Below are 15,800 nucleotides of genomic sequence, written 5' to 3'. Positions count from 1 at the left end.
TTTAAGAGGCAAGAAAGCCAGAAGTGTGACCTTGGATTAAATCACTTTGTCTCAGGGCGGGGCGGTAAACCTAAGGGCTACTGCTTGACGAGTCTGCATGTCACTCTTGAAGTGTGGACAGCCCTGATCCGAGGATTTATTAAAGGCTTATTAACCTCCCTTAATCTTTTAGCCTGCCCCCGCCCCGAGCCAGACGTTTCCGTGAAGCAGCCGCCCGCCTCCACCGCCCCGCAGAAAGATGGCGTAGTGTGCCATCATCTGAAAGCGGACAACGGAATTCACACGCCCGGGTTCCGCCAGCCAGATGCCGGCTAGTGCTGACGCGTATCGGTGGCTCTGCGCCTGCGCGAAGAGAGCGGTCTGGGTGCGCCTGCGCGCTGCGCGTCTGCGAGACCGGGTTATACGGCCCCGGGCAGTGTTAGGGATACTTACAGTGTGATTAGAGTTTCGGCAGCTCGGCGGGTGTGAGAGGGTCTGGAGTCCTCTCGGCAGGGACCGGACCAAGGTCCACAGCGGCCGGGACAGCAGTCGAAGGCCGGGCGCGGCATGTCCCGGGGACCTTGGCGCCGACAGTGAAGCGCGCGGCGAGCGGGATGGGTCGGCGCCGGACGCCAGAGCTGTACCGGGCCCCGTTCCCGTTGTATGCGCTTCGGGTCGACCCCAGCGCGGGGCTGCTCATCGCTGCGGGCGGAGGAGGTGCCGCCAAGACCGGCATAAAGAATGGCGTGGTGAGTATATAGGCCCGCTGGGGCCGGGTCGCACAGCGGGCTGAGGGCGATTCCCGGAGTCGGGGAGCGGGCCGCATCCCCGCTTCGGACCCTGCCCCTCCCGGGTGGGAACCGCGGCGTGCTGGGCGTCCCTGCGCGAATTTGTCTTGAACCACTCACTGGTGAATTGAGAGGCTCCTAAAGTAAAGTGAAAACTGCACACAGCGCTGCCTAGGCAGGAACGCTTCAATTCGATCTCGGGAATCAACTCCAGGGGTCGTAACCTGGCTTTCTTGTGGAGGCTGCATTAGACTTGTCTGTCTGCCCACTGGTAGCGGCGAGAGTGGAATATAAGGTAGGAGGATTCTTCACTCGTTTGAGAGTTACCATGTTGTTTTGCAGACTAGACATGATAATCCCAGCCTTGTTTGCTGTACGCAAGAAAGTGAAAAAAAAAGTGAAAATAATAGTCGCTCAGTCGTGTCCGATTCTGCTACCCCATGGACTGTAGACCGACAGGCTTCTCTTTCCATGGAATTCTTCAGGCAAGAATACTGGAGTGGGTAGCCATTCCCTTCTCCAGGGGATCTTCCCAACCCAGGGGTCGAACCTGGGTCTCCTACACTGCAGTAGATTCTTTACCGTCTGAGCCACCAGCGAAAACCAGTACACATGAGTGAGGCTCAAAAAAGAAAAAAGTTTGGAAAAAGTCTTTAAACTAGAAAATGCAGGTAGCAGAGGGGTTGGGGCTTCTGACTACAGGATGTAAGTTTGCCCTTGAGGTGCTCTCTGAACCTAGCTTGTCCTGGTTCCCTCTCCCACAGCACTTTCTGCAGCTGGAGCAGATTAATGGGCGCCTCAGCGCCTCTTTACTACACTCTCATGACACAGAGACACGGGCCACCATGAACTTGGCGCTGGCTGGTAACATCCTTGCTGCAGGGCAGGATGCCCACTGTCAGCTCCTGCGCTTCCAGATCCATCAGCAGAAGGGCAAAAACAAGGCAGAGAAGGCAGGTGAGAGCCTCCCCGCTAGCTTTGGGCAAAGGGTTAAATTAGTGAATTCTTGCTCATCTTGGTCTCTGAAGAAGTGGGGCTGGAGGTGGGATTATGGTAGCAAGAGAGAAGCTGATGTTCACCACTGGAAAGGGCCAGTAGGACTTACTCTAGAAGCCTGGAACCTGGCAGGCTGTTTGTGTTGCAGGTTCCAAGGAGCAGGGGCCTCGGCAAAGGAAAGGGGCAGCCCCAGCAGAGAAGAAGTCTGGCGCTGAAACCCACCAGGAGGGGGTGGAATTCAGCGTAGAGAATTTGCACGAAGTGCAGACAGACTTCAGCCGTGATCCACTGCAGAAAGTTGTGTGCTTCAACCATGATAATACTTTGCTTGCCACTGGAGGGACAGATGGCTGCGTTCGTGTCTGGAAGGTGTGGTTTGGGGAGGTAGAGGATGAGTGTCAGTAACGGCAAGGCCAGAATTGTGAGAAACTGAACCTGGGTCCTGGGAAGCTTGTGAGTAAAGCCTGCACCGAGTGGCCATTAGTAGAGAAGAGGAGTGGGTATCATTTGCACTCTTGCTGGGTGCCTAGGCTGACTGTGGTGGTGGTTTGGCTGCAGGTACCCACCTTAGAGAAGGTTCTGGAGTTCAAAGCCCACGAAGGGGAGATTGAAGACCTAGCTCTGGGGCCTGATGGCAAGGTGAGGAGGTAACAGGGTGGAGAAAGTAGGTGATTATGCTGCTTGTCCAGTAAGTGGATCCCCCTAACTGTCCATCCTTGGAATCTTGATCCCTGACTAGTTGGTAACTGTGGGCTGGGACCTTAAGGCTTCCGTGTGGCAGAAGGATCAGCTGGTGACACAGCTGCACTGGCAAGAGAACGGACCCACGTTTTCTAACACGCCTTATCGCTACCAGGCCTGCAGGTGTGAAGACCCCAGAGGGTGGCTGAAAGAGGCACAGCCTAGATGTGGTGGGGGAGTGGGAAAAGGCCGGGGGGAAGCTGGTGGGGAGGGGATCGGAGCCTTGTTGGGTGTTACCCCAGACCTGACCAGGGTACAGGAGGGCTGGGCAGGCCCCGGGAGCTGAACAGCCTCTCGCCTGGCCCCAAGGTTTGGGCAGGTTCCAGACCAGCCTGCCGGTCTGCGACTCTTCACGGTGCAGATTCCCCACAAGCGTCTGCGCCAGCCCCCGCCCTGCTACCTCACAGCCTGGGATGGCTCCACGTTCCTGCCCCTTCGGACCAGGCCCTGTGGCCATGAAGTCATCTCCTGCCTTAGTGTCAGGTATGAGACAGCGGTGGCTTGGCTGGGTGTGAGGGTGCCCGGGGCAGCTTAAGGAGACATGCTGCCCACATCCCTGGGGGCTGTTGCTGCTGCACAGGATTCCAGGACAGTGAGCGTTTTTTTGTTGCAGTGAATCGGGCACTTTTCTGGGCCTGGGCACGGTCACTGGCTCTGTTGCCATCTACATAGCTTTCTCGCTCCAGGTAATGGATGGACCTGGGCACAGCCCTGAGGGCTCTCTGGGGTAGAGATTCTAGGCCTCCTTCACTGAGTGTGCACGAAGGTGTCGGGCCCAGCCTGTAGAGGGAAAGTCTGGGGGCAGAGGGTGTGTTTTCCAGAAGGAATCTTCCCAACTGGTCTTTCCCTCACTAGCTTTCCTCTTGTCCCCAGCGTCTGTACTATGTGAAGGAGGCCCATGGCATTGTGGTGACAGATGTGGCCTTTCTGCCTGAGAAAGGTCGTGGTCCAGAGCTCCTTGGGTCCCACGAAACTGCTCTGTTCTCTGTGGCTGTGGATAGTCGTTGCCAGCTGCATCTGCTGCCCTCACGACGTGAGTCCTTGAGGTGGGGTAGGAGTACCACTCCCCCTTTAGCTGGAGCAGAAACTTGCCCCCCCGGAGAATAGGATGCTTGTCTATAGTCACCTGTCCCCTCCTTGAATGGTTCTGTTCTCTGGGCTGCAATGCCACTCCTTTGCCTTCTGAATTCTTCCCTTCTCCCTCCTGCAGGAAGTGCTCCTGTGTGGCTGCTGCTGCTGCTGTGTGTTGGGCTTATTGTTATGACTATCCTGCTGCTCCAGAGTGCCTTTCCAGGTTTTCTTTAGCCTCCCTGCTCCCAGGGAACCAGGGGCCTGGACACTGCCACCTTCTAGACCAGAACAGGGGCCTGGAGCCCACTGCTCACTCCACCTGGGTCCACAGCTGAGGTTGCCACGATGAGACTGATGGGCAGTGCCTGCCCTTCCCAGTTAAAGCCTGGCTCTGGCCCTGTGCAACCCTGAGTCCTGGGAACCTTGTGTTCATCAACTGTGGATCCGCCCAGGACAGTGGTGTCTGAGGGCCAGGCCGTACCACTTGCCTCCTTCCCACTGTCTACCAGGGGCTCCAGAGTTGAGCTTGAACTTTTTTTCCAGAAATATGTGAAGATGCCCAAGAACTTGGAGGCACTGCTGTGCTGTCCTTCCTGCAGAAACAATCATTTTCTCCTCGTACCCCACAGCCTTATGGCCAGTTGCTCTTCACATGAGGCCCTGGGATTTGCTGGGGGCCTGCAGTGGCCTGGGACTTGCTATTAGGGAAGGAAGGAGCAGAATGAAGATGCAGGCAGTAATCTTTGGGTTCCACTGGGTAGCTCCAAGCCCACCAGGCCATATGCAGTAAGTTCCTGGAGAGTCTGCCCTAGCCTTGAGGAAAGGGAAAAGGAACTTCAGCCCATTTGGCATGAAAAGTTGATATTTAATAAACAAGGGAAGACTGAACTAAGACTCTTGTCAGCTCTTGCCTGCTTCTGAAGGGGTAGGTGACCTGGGGCCTGGCAACTCCGCCGGGTGCTGGAAGATGGCTTCGGCGTATTGATGCAGGAGGCGGCTCATGTAGCAATGCTGCCAGGGAAGCAGTCCTTCCAGGAAGCCGATGTGGCCGCCCCGGGCCGTGACTAGCAGTGCAACGTGGAGAGAGTGTTGGGCAGCCTGTAGGGGAAGAGCTGGGGCGAGAGGAGTCGGAAAGGAGGTTAGGAGCCCTGGCCTCTGCCAAGGGTCCGGGTGCTCTCCACTTGCACCTCACACACGGCCCATTTCCCCTGGGGCCTAAAGCATCTGGATCCCCGGTGCTCACCGTCAACGGGGGAGAAAGGGTCATCAGCTGCGTTGAGACAGAGCACAGGGATCTGGATGGCATTGACCTTGGTTCTTGGACTGGCTGCTTGGTAGTAGGCAGTACAGTCTTGATAGCCAAAGACCACAGCTGTGTAGCGCTCATCAAATTCGCGGATGGTGCGGGCCTGCAGGTGGTAGAAGGCGGGATAGGCTAGGATGAGGACAAGGGAATAAGATGTGGGAAGAACAATATGGGGCAAAGGGGAGAGCTGGAAGACCACACCTGTAGGACAAAGTCGACATTCACCACGTTATCCATCACCTTTCTGTTTCTACAAAAGAACAGAGGTTTGGCTCTGTACCCGGACCCGACCCAGAGCCACCCTCGGTCTTATCTCAATGGAGAAAAGTACACACACGGAGCTGACCCGAGCACTGGGAGGGCCTGGCATGTGCCATCCTTCCCTGTTCTCTGCCCTTTGCTGCTCATCAGGACCCTACCGGTTCACGACTTGACAGAGCCCAGCAGTGAGGCGGTGATTGAAGAGCAGGGAGTTCAGGGGGGTCTCCAGGGAGTGGGTGGTCTCAAAGGAGTCCCAGCACGCAGACAGAGTCAGTGCTGCCACCAGGCCTGCTGCCCGTCCCGTCCGAGCCAGGTGATTCAGCACTAATATCCTGCAGGGTTGGACCAGGCCGTGAGAGAAGGGTCTGCACTGGGGAGTCAGGACTGGAGATGGGGAGAGGATGTGGAGGAGGGAAGGGGGGAAGGAAGACTGGGCCTTTGGGTTAAGTGAGGCAATCTTTACCCTCCGAGAGAGATGCCCACAGCCAGCAGTGGGGCTTGGGGGTAGCGACTCTTTATGTGGTTGATGACTGTCACCAGATCTTCAGTGTTGCTGGCACAGAAGGCCCTATGGGTCTGAGGCAAACTGGATCATTGGGTAGAGAGGGGGGCCTTGGACAGAAGGCAGAAAAATGAAAGGACTCAAGAAATGGAAGACAGGTAGGTAGAGGTGCAGGACCCAGGATATCCGAAGGGAGCGGAGTGAAGGACCACTAGAGGAAGGAGGGTACTCACCAGTAGTTCTTCCCCGCGGCAGCCCCGGTTATTGAATACAACAGCCCTGTGGCACACACAGGTACATGTTAGCCAGACCCTCCCTACAGGCTCTTCTCCCCTCCTGGTACCTTTCAGAAAGACCTCAGTCATAAAGTACCCTTCATATGGCACCTCCCCAGAGCTAGCAGGGTCTGAATTGACACCGCCCCTATCCCACCCCACCACACACACAATTACAAGTTATTAGACATCACCCAGTTCTCTGGGCTGCTCCCATCCTTACCTGTAGCCATCCTTCAAAGCTTGATCAACTAGGTGCAAGATATATGTCTCCTGACTACTGCCTGTGATGCCAGGAAGCAGTAATACAGTGGGCTGGGTGCTAGGGTCGGGGTACTGACTGTTAGATTGGCTGGCCCAGTCTAGGAGGATCTGGCCTCCATCTGGAGTTTCGAGAACTTCACTGTGGTTTTGGAGAAAAGGGCACACAAAGATACTATTAGGATTAGGAACTCCATGTACTTCAAAAGATTTTTTTACCTTCCTCTCCCTCCCCAATCAACTCCCACAATTTCTCATCATTTGAGGGCATGTATTGCACAAAACCTGAAGATCATAACAAGGTATAATGGGGACATAAAAGATTGAATATTAAATTACCTCATGGTTGTACATAAGCTCTTCCATATAGCCACCCTGGTTACCCTCAGCACACTGAGGTAGATGGAGTGAAGGCTACCTCCATTTTAAAAGAGGTAGATGAGGGACTAAGTTGGTGGTCCAGTGGTTAAGAATCCACCTTCCAGTGCAGAGGACGTGGATTCGATCCCTGGTTGGGGAACTAAGATCCCACATATCATGAAGCAACTTAGCCTCTGTGCCACAACTACTGAAGCCCATGTACTCTGGAGCCTGCAGGCCACAACCTGAGCTTGCCTGGCACAACTGGAGAATTAGTGTGCCGCAACAAAAGATCCCGAGTGCCACAATTAAGACCTGACACAGCCAAATAATTTTATTCCCTATAAAGATTTCCTTATATTTGCAGCTTCCTATTCACTCCATCTGTTTCTCTTACCTCGAGTAAGGGACTACCGGCCGGGACTGCAGTAAGACTCTGAAGATGGTTTGTAGCCGCCCCTCAAAACACCAGAGTGTAGGATAGAAAGTCTCCAGAGTGATTGGACAGTGTTGCTCCAGGAAGGCCAGAAATCGAGACCCAGTCACCAGCTGTGGCCTCTGTAACCACACAAAACCATCGGCCTCACTCCCCTGATAATTGCACCAAGCCAGTGAGGTGCCCAACACCAGAGAGACCTCTTCCCAGAGGCCAGCCTGGAGGGCACTGCCTCATCTGGGGGTGAGAAATCTAGCATACCTCAATCTGGAGTCCCACTAGAGCTCTGGAAATTCCAGACCTAGAGTGCCACCTCTCCAGAACTGACCCTGAACCAGCTTCCACACTCAGCCTATCCATGCCCCAAACCCATTTTGGAGATAGCAAGTAATATAAGTTACCCAGCTGATCTCCTGCAGGAAAGGTTGGGGTCCTGAGCAGAGGCTGAAGAAATGCAGTACCATTCAACCTGTGACTTCTGCCTTGCAGTTGAATTACCCACACTGTCATCTCAAAACCATCTCTGGCCACACTGGCTCCTGATTTTAGCACTCCATTGTCATATGTTCCCATCCCTTACTGTGCATGCTTGCAACTGAAGGGCTTCTTTTTATCACAACACCTCGTTTTCTTAACAGCCCCTGCTGTTGACTGTACTTTAATGGAGGAATAGTCCCAGTGTAAACAGATTTTCTCTTCCTGCCAGCCAGGGGGAAGGTAACAGGGATAGGATGAGGGGGCAGATGAGGTCAGTGGGCGCTTAGCCCTAACTTTCAACCCCTCTGCTTGGTTCTTCTGGATATACATCAAGTAAATGAGAGGGCCTTGTCACATAGAAGGCTTGTAAATGGGGAGTATGCTGTACAAAGACAAAAGGTCTCAGAATCAAAAAACAGAAATGGCATTTCTGTTGCAGGCCTGAGGGGACCTGAGGACCAGACTCCTGTCTCTTCCTGTAGTCAAAAGGGGCTAAGTAAGTGATGAACTTGAGAGGCCAGGTTGGTAGTATGACTGTTGTGACTCATACCTTGGTTCTTAAGCCCTGGAATAATAACATCTGTGATTCACTATATGCTATTTGCTAGCACTAGGCTAAACCCAACCTTACTATAAATGAAGAAACTATGACAAAGGTTAAGTTGTTTGCCCAGAGTCACACAGCAAGCAAAAGGCAAAGTGGAATTAATAATGATATTAAGCAAAACATTCTCTGACATAAATCATACCAATATTTTCTCAGGTCAGTTACCCAAGGCAATAGAAATAAAAACAAAAATAAGCAAATAGGATTTGATCAAGCTTACACCCTTTCGCACAGCAAAGGAAACCATAAACAAAATGAAAAACCAACCTATAGAATGAGAAAAAATATTTGGTAAAGAACGCAACCAACAAGGGCTTAATTTCCAAAATATACAAACAGTTCATACAACTCAGCAACAACAAAAATAGACAACCCAATCAAAAAATGGACAGAAGACCTAAATAGACATGTCTCCAAAGAAGAAATGCAAACGGCTAATAGGCACATGAAAAGATGCTCAGCATGTCTAATAGAGAAATGCAGATCAAAACTACAGTGAGGTATAGTGAACTACTACCAATCAAAATGGCCATCATTAAATGCTCTATAAATAATAAATGCTGACAAGGATGTGGTAAAAAGAGAACCCTCCTACACTGTTGGTGGGAATGTAAGTTGGTACAGCCACTATAGAAAACAGTATGGAGGTTCCACAGAAAACTAAATCTCATGATCCAGCAATTCCACTCCTGGGCATACAGCCACAAAAAATTCTAATTCAAAAAGATATATTCTATGTTCATATGTTCACAATAGCACTATTTATAATAGCCAAGATATAGAAACAAACTAAATGTCCATTGACAGATGGATAAAAAAGATACGATACCTATATATAATGGAATACTACTAAGCCATAAAAACCCAGGAAATAATGCCATTTGCAGCAACAAGGATGCAACTACAGATTATCATACTGACTGAAGTATGTCAGAAAGAGAAAGACAAATACCATGTGATATCACTTATATGTGAAATCTAAAATATGACACAAACAAACCTATCTTCAAAAGAGAAACAGACTCATGGACATAAAGAACAGATTTGTGGTCACCAAGGGGGAGGGGCCTGAGGGAGGGTTGGAGTGGAGGTTGGGTTAGCAAATGTAAGCATTTATATATAGAATGGATACACAACAAGATCCTACTGTATAGCACAGAGAACTATATTCAATATCCTATGATAAACCATAATGGAAAAGAATATTTTAAAAAATAATATATATAATATAACTGAATCACTTTTCTGTACAGCAGAAACTAAGACAACAAAGTAAATCAACTATACTTCAATTTAAAAATGTAAAAAATATGTATTATCTCTAATACTAGTAAGATTTGTTGAGTGCTCCTTATGTGCCAGATACTGTGCTAAGCACTGTACATGATTATATCCTGTAACCTTCACAACAGCTGTTTGAGATATCTTTGAAAATCCACACCTCACAATACCCTATAAACCTTACCTATGATCCCCCTGTGGAAACGTGTATGAATATGTGTCACAGGGCACAAAATGTGCCAAAGCCAGTTAGTGGTAGAGCTGGGAATTGAAACCCAAGTCTGTACGACTCAAGAGCTTGTGCTCTTAATCATTATACTACATTATCTCCTAGTTGCCAAGATTTTGAGTCATCAATCTATTAAATATTTGGTCAATCACCTCAGAGGTGTAGAACAAGTGCTAATAAAATCACAGGTTTAATGTATGTGAGTTTCCTTTTAACTCTATTAAAGTGTTTCCTGACTTATCCCTGAGAATTAATGAATAAGATGCCATTAATCACTGTTGGTGAATCAATACCAATCCATTGCCAAGCTGGACAATCTGAACAGCATGTCCTCAGAGCCTCCAGAATGACATTTGCCCTGGATTTTAACCAGGATTTGGAACTCACAGAAGGGCTTGTAGTATATAGTGGCAGAGGTCTGATTTCTCTGTGGCTGTTTGCAAACAAAGGAAAGTGTTTAGTTAAGGACAACTGTGTTCTAAGTGACTTTTCAAATCAGACATGTAAGGTTTATAGGGTATTGTAAAGTTTTGATTTTTAAAATTGCTTTTATTAAGGCAGAAATATTTTATAAACAATACATAGGATGTATAAAGCTCTGCAAATATAGGAAAATTTAGGTAACATTAAATTTCCCTATAGATCTTTTTAAAGGGCTTCAATCAAACTTCAGTCAAGCTGAGTTCTTGTTAGACTCAGCTGCTGCCGCTGCTAAGTCGCTTCATTCATGTCCGACTCTGTGCGATCCCATAGACGGCAGCCCACCAGGCTCACCCGTCCCTAGGATTCTCCAGGCAAGAACACTGGAGTTCTTGCCATTTCCTTCTCCAATGCATGAAAGTGAAAAGTGAAAGTAAAGTCGCTCAGTCGTGCCCGACTCTTCGCGACCCCATGGACTGCAGCCCACCAGGCTCCTCCGTCCATGGGATTTTCCAGGCAAGAGTACTGGAGTGGGTTGCCATTGCCTTCTCCGAGACTCAGCTACTGTGAGTTTAATGAAAATTAAAAGATTTTGATTGGGGGGATATGCAAATTTCAGTGAGAATAAACTCTCCAAGTTCATTAAAATCATCCTCTTCAGATTTTTCCACTGCACTATACATGGAGAGCCTAGAACTTAAAACAGGGCTCAATGAGCAAGGACAGTTAGGGTATTCCTGAGATAGGCAGGAACCTCTGCCAGTCCTTAAGAGAAGCAAGGTCCTACTGATGGGGTGATGTTGGGAGTTACCACCCCACAGACTGGTTTCTTCATTCAGTGCAACTAACGAGGAAGTCAGTAGACTGCCTAAAAAGAAAACCACAGTGTGTGTATCTCCCTGTCACCTCAGGATATCTTCCACCCCGCCTTTCCGCAAGCGTTGGTCCGCATAATAAGCAACAGCATCCTTCCGATACCTGAGAGGCCCAGCGAGTATAGGGAGTACGCGGAGAATGCAGAGAATCTAGGCAGACAAAGAATCAACTCTCTTTTCCGTGTTAATAGCAAAGCTGAGCCTGGTTGGAGCGCAGGGCAGGAGTAGTGGTGGGGTTGTGGCGTCAAAATTTCACCTGGACCTGGACAGCCAACCAAGCCAGCTCCCACAAAGGGCTCGAGCCCCGATTGGAAGTGGCCCCTGAACTCCAGTAACCTAAACCCGCCAGCGAGAGCTCTGGACCCGCACCCACCTGGGGTCTCCCATGTCCAGTAGTAGCCCAAGTAGAGGGCAGCGCCAAGTCCCAAAAGCAGAGAGAAGGACTCTGTCCAGGTGTCGTCCTGGGGGCTTTGAGAGGAGCTCAGCATCTTGTGTTGCCGAGTTTCGATTCCCAAGTTCTTGACTGGATCCGGAGCTTGAACTTCGATTAATAGACGCGCAGGTGCGCGCTGGGCCCCGCCCGTTACACGCCATTGGACGGCCTGTGCAAGTTCGGCCTCCACAGCCTGGCGGTTCGGGGATGTGGGCCCCGCCCACCGGCGGCGGGCGTGGCGAGGGGCGGTGCTAGGGCGCCGAGTAGGTGGTCGGGCTGCGCCGGCCACTCTGCCTGGAGCTGACCCGACTGACCTGCGAGTGGCTTTACTACTTGCGGCCCTGGTCTCGCGCCTCTGCGCCTCTTCCTTCCGCTTCACGGTCACCGGCCCTGCAGCCTCTTGTGAGGACTAGCGACCTGCAGTCGCCATCTTAGTGAGGGGCAGCTCCAGTTCCTTTTTCCTCAAACCCTGCCCTGGCGGCGCGGCGAGGCTGACAGCCTGGCTAGAGTCCCCCAGCCATTCATCAGTCACGCACAAAGGGCACAGCCACTCGTGTGGGAACATCCTTCCCGTCCCAGTGTTCAACCATACACAGTGTCCTAGGACACATTCACACTGTGACACACACGGTGTCACTTAGGTTTCCGCTACTGAATGAGTGGCGTTCCGCACTGTCACATTCACACGGGTTAAAGCCACGCATAGTGTCACTCTATGCTGTCCACACGTAAAGTAGATATTTACCCATCACTCTACCAGCTTGGGATGCTGTTCCTGTCTTCACTGGGAGATGGAAACAAGTCAGTAATCTACTAGAGCAATAGCTCTCAATCCTGACTGAAGATTGGAATTGTGTGTGTTTCTAACACTGGAAGTGCCCAGGCCCCACCTCCTGATATGGTTGGTCTGGAGAGGAGCCTAGGTAGTAATATAACTCACAGGTTTTCTGGAAGACTCTAATGTGTAGTCAGGGTTGAACCCCTGCAATAGGGTATGGTGCTAGATAAGGGAAGTACTAGCTGCTGTGGGAGCCCTAGGGAAGGTACCCAGACTCCATGAATCTGAGAAAGCATACCCAGATGTTAAATGACAACACATTTAAGGTGAATTTTTTTTTTTTTAAAGGAGTTTCCAAGGCAAGGTGAAAGAGGGGACAGAGTAGTTGTTCCAAAAGAGAGAACAGCACAAACCAAAGCCTGGATGTGAGGCTTCTGAAAGGAACCAAAATAAACTGGGTGTTGCTGGAGCATATGAGATGGTCAGGAATCTGGTGTGGGCAGCTGCATAAAGGATGCTAGAGCTTATCCCATGGGTGGAGGAAAGCCATCCAAGAGTTTTAGTGGGTGACTTGATTGGGCTTCCCATGTGCTGCTAGTGATAAAGAACCTGCCTGCCAATGCAGGAGACATAAGAGATGCAGGTTCAATCCCTGGGTGGGGAAGATCCCCCAGAGAAGGAAATGGTAACCCCCTCCAGTATTCTAACCTGGAGAATCCCATGGACAGAGGAACCTGGCAGGCTACAGTCTAGGATTATGAGCTGAAGCGACTTAGCATGCAGGGGTGACATGATCAGAGTTATGTTTTAGAAGAAACATTCAGGCTACTTGGAGAATGGACTGGAGGGGGATGAGAACAGAAGGTCAGTTAGAGGCTGTTAACAGAACTTTGGCATGGAGCGTGGCTGCCTGGCCTGGGGGAAGCTCAGGAGAAGCCTGAAGATTATTAAGATAGGAGGCAGAATTGATAGGACTTGGTAGTAGGTTGGAGGTGGGGGAAGAAGGAGGAATCATGAATGACCCCCAGTTTTCTGACTATGTAGATTCAGGGATGCATATGGGACTTGACCCTGGGATAGGGAAATGGGGGGAGGGGAAGTTTTGAAGAGGAAGATGGTGTATTCTGACTCAGACACATAGAGGCTGGGCTGCTGATAGGTGTTCTAATTGTGTTTTCTTAGATTCTGAATTTGTCTATTTGGCATCAATTAATCACAAGGCCAAACTAACAGCCAGAGTTGTTCACCTCCCTCCTGCAATCCAAAGGCTATCCTCTGGGATTTCCCTGGTGGCCCAGTGGTTAAGACTCCCAAGTTTGCATTGCAGGGGGTGAGAGGTTGATCCCTGGTTGGGGAACTAAGATCCCACATGCTACACGGTGCAACCAAAAGATTAAAAAAAAAAAAATACCTAGAGGCCATACTCTGAACCACTTCCTTTATCCAACTCTCACACACCAAACCAATATTCTCCCTTTCCTAAACCAACCAACTTGTCAACTAGGGACGGCCTCTGTGCCCCCAAAGCCCTCTGAAGTTTTTCAAGCTGGTCAACCCTAAACTGTTCACCCTGCCCTGTCTCGCTTTTCTAGCATAATAAAGGCTGTGGCTTGTGCCTTCCCCTTGCTCCTTTCTGCCTCTGACCTACATTGGTGCTTCCCTCTGTGGTCCTGTTTGGTAAACTGTGCCTCTTCTTCTTAAAGGAACTGTAACATTAAACTTCTCTTTCATTGGCATTGACCTCTCTGTGCTGTCATTCAGTCACCTTTAAAACTTAAAATCTGACACAAGTCAGTAGGCTGTTCAGCTCCAGAAGTGTTCTGGGGCTAAGAGATTGCATTTGAGATATGGTAGTTATCAGCATTCAGATGATACATTAATTTGTAGGATTGCCATAACAAAGTGCTGCAAACTGGTATCTTGAAAAACAAATTTATTGTCTCACAGTTCTGGAAACTGGAAATCCAAGATCAAAGTGCCAGAAGGATTGGTTCCTTCTGAGACCAATGAGGAAGACTCTGTTCCACACCTCTCTTCTAGCTTCTGGGGGTTCCCTGGAAATCTCCAGCATTCCTTGGCATGTAGAAGCTTCACTCTAATTTCTGCCCAAATCTTCACATGCTGTTCTTCCTGTGTGTGTTTGTGTGTGTGAGAGAGAGAGAGGGAGGGAGGGAGGAAAGAGAGTATGTGTGTGTGTGTGTGTATGCGCACATGCCTGTGTATGTGTGTCCAAATTTCCACTTTTTATTGGAAAAAAATATTGGATTAGGGACCCAACCTACTCCAGTATGACCCCATATTCACTAATTATATCTGCAACTACCCTATTTCCCAATACAGTTACCTTCTGAGGTACTAGGGGTTAGGACTCTAACATACGAATTTTTGAGGTACAGAATTCAACCCAGGAGAGATAGTGGTGGAAGCTATGTGAATGGAAGAACACATGAGCAGAGGGGGAATGAGGAAAGAGCCCAGAGGAACTCCATGACACAGAAGAAACTAAAAAGAAATTACTGGAGAGAGAGGAATAGTGTCGGCAAAACCAACGATACCATGACCAAAGGAGGTAGTGTCCAGCAGTGTCCACCACAGGAAGGAGGACCAGGTGACTTTGATGAGAGTGAGTTTGTTGTTGCAATGGACTCTGATGAGAAGGAGCTGATCCGGAGAGGGAGAAGTTGAAGATTCCAGGGAGATAAGTCATTCACTAAAAAGGTCCTGACCCAGTGAGTGAGAAAGTAGTCTGAAGCCTCATTGGAGGAACTGGCCACTGTGAGAAAACTGGGGATACTCCATTTAACAGCAAAGCTACAACCACACACTGCATCACTGTACCGGCAAACCATCGCCCTTAAGATGATGCTTTCCCAGGTCCCCTCCCCCCACCGTGGCTCAGATGGAGCGACCTCTCAGGGATGTGCAGTCACAGTCACACAATGATACCTTCACTGGAAGCCGACAGCTGCAAGTGTCACCTGAGCATCACAAACAGGAAGAGTTCACACAGATACCCTAACAGACACACTACTAACATCCTGTACTGTCACACACCCAGTCAGCCAGTCATGCACCGACCAAACTCTCTCAAGTACTGTCATACTGGATACACGGCCACACACAACACCCCTCCCTACGGTGTCACCAGCCCCTCATCCACACAGCTACATACACAGTCACAATCCCACAGGCTAACAGTAAGTTACCTTCTGTCTTGTCACACACATCTGGGTCCCAGCAGGGAGTGGGCCCCCCAGTTAAATATGCTTCTTATATACATCAACTTCATCATCTGTCTCTCTGCCTCTCTAGTTGTCTGTATCTGTCACGCGCGCACACCCACACACATATATATACACACACCACACACTCTCGCCGGGTGTGGGCCGGGGTCTGCGGGGCGGGGCAGGGATCCTGCCCGCAGCGCTGGCGCTCGGGACTCTGCCCGGGCCAGGGCGGCGGCCGCAACCCGGACGGCGACGTGGAGCGGCCACGTGGAGCGGTCCGGGGGAGGCCGGGCGGCGGGAGCCGAGGCGCGGCGGCGGCGGCGGCGCACAGCCTCCAGCGACGACCCAGACGGACCGGCGCCGCCGCAGGTGGGTGCGAGCCCCGCCCGGTGGGTGGCCTGGGATCCCGCCGCGGGCAGCCGGGCGATGCTGCGCGCCGCGGGGCTGGACCGCGGGCGGGGGTGGCCTCCTGGCTCCGGGCCGGATGCTGAAGGCGC

At 50.6% G+C, this 15,800-nt stretch overlaps 3 protein-coding genes across 3 annotated transcripts in view; 2 read left to right on the top strand and 1 right to left on the bottom strand.

The window, feature by feature from the left end:
- Positions 1-302: 302 nt before the first annotated feature.
- On the top strand, positions 303-4,463 carry PREB (prolactin regulatory element binding). Its single transcript, XM_010840615.1, has 9 exons — positions 303-728; positions 1,532-1,724; positions 1,912-2,132; positions 2,322-2,402; positions 2,503-2,627; positions 2,814-2,987; positions 3,118-3,190; positions 3,378-3,537; positions 3,715-4,463. The coding sequence occupies exons 1-9, from the start codon at positions 594-596 to the stop codon at positions 3,807-3,809; spliced, it is 1,257 nt and encodes a 418-aa protein (XP_010838917.1). The 5' UTR covers positions 303-593; the 3' UTR covers positions 3,810-4,463.
- On the bottom strand, positions 4,424-11,962 carry ABHD1 (abhydrolase domain containing 1). The gene is made up of 9 exons (XM_010840616.1): positions 11,235-11,962; positions 6,938-7,096; positions 6,143-6,322; positions 5,878-5,923; positions 5,606-5,718; positions 5,301-5,474; positions 5,083-5,131; positions 4,819-4,984; positions 4,424-4,687 (listed from the first exon to the last, which is right to left on the bottom strand). Exons 1-9 carry the CDS (start codon positions 11,351-11,353, stop codon positions 4,476-4,478), a joined length of 1,218 nt encoding a protein of 405 aa, XP_010838918.1. The 5' UTR covers positions 11,354-11,962; the 3' UTR covers positions 4,424-4,475.
- Positions 11,963-15,590: 3,628 nt separating this feature from the next.
- CGREF1 (cell growth regulator with EF-hand domain 1) overlaps positions 15,591-15,800 on the top strand; it is a 16,510-nt gene continuing 16,300 nt past the window's right edge. Inside the window, exon 1 of the mRNA XM_010840614.1 lies at positions 15,591-15,672. The gene's annotated coding sequence lies outside the window, so the exon portion shown is untranslated. The remainder of the gene's footprint in view (positions 15,673-15,800) is intronic.

This window comes from Bison bison, unplaced genomic scaffold (assembly GCF_000754665.1).
Source record: "Bison bison bison isolate TAMUID 2011002044 unplaced genomic scaffold, Bison_UMD1.0 scf7180017864145, whole genome shotgun sequence".
In the NCBI taxonomy this organism is placed as follows: Eukaryota; Metazoa; Chordata; class Mammalia; order Artiodactyla; family Bovidae; genus Bison; species Bison bison.
This window is presented reverse-complemented; position numbering and strand designations above follow the sequence as displayed.

Bases quoted from the DNA above. Each gene is read 5' to 3' on its own strand.
- ABHD1 (XM_010840616.1), bottom strand. From the start codon at position 11,353: ATGCTGAGCTCCTCTCAAAGCCCCCAGGACGACACCTGGACAGAGTCC. The intron at 7,097-11,234 runs GTGCGGGTCCAG...GTGGTTACAGAG, and splicing joins ACATGGGAGACCCCAGGTGG to GCCACAGCTGGTGACTGGGT. The intron at 4,688-4,818 runs GTGAGCACCGGG...CTCTCGCCCCAG, and splicing joins CCCTTTCTCCCCCGTTGACG to CTCTTCCCCTACAGGCTGCC.
- PREB (XM_010840615.1), top strand. From the start codon at position 594: ATGGGTCGGCGCCGGACGCCAGAGCTGTACCGGGCCCCGTTCCCGTTG. The intron at 2,133-2,321 runs GTGTGGTTTGGG...GTTTGGCTGCAG, and splicing joins GCTGCGTTCGTGTCTGGAAG to GTACCCACCTTAGAGAAGGT. The intron at 3,538-3,714 runs GTGAGTCCTTGA...TCCCTCCTGCAG, and splicing joins GCATCTGCTGCCCTCACGAC to GAAGTGCTCCTGTGTGGCTG.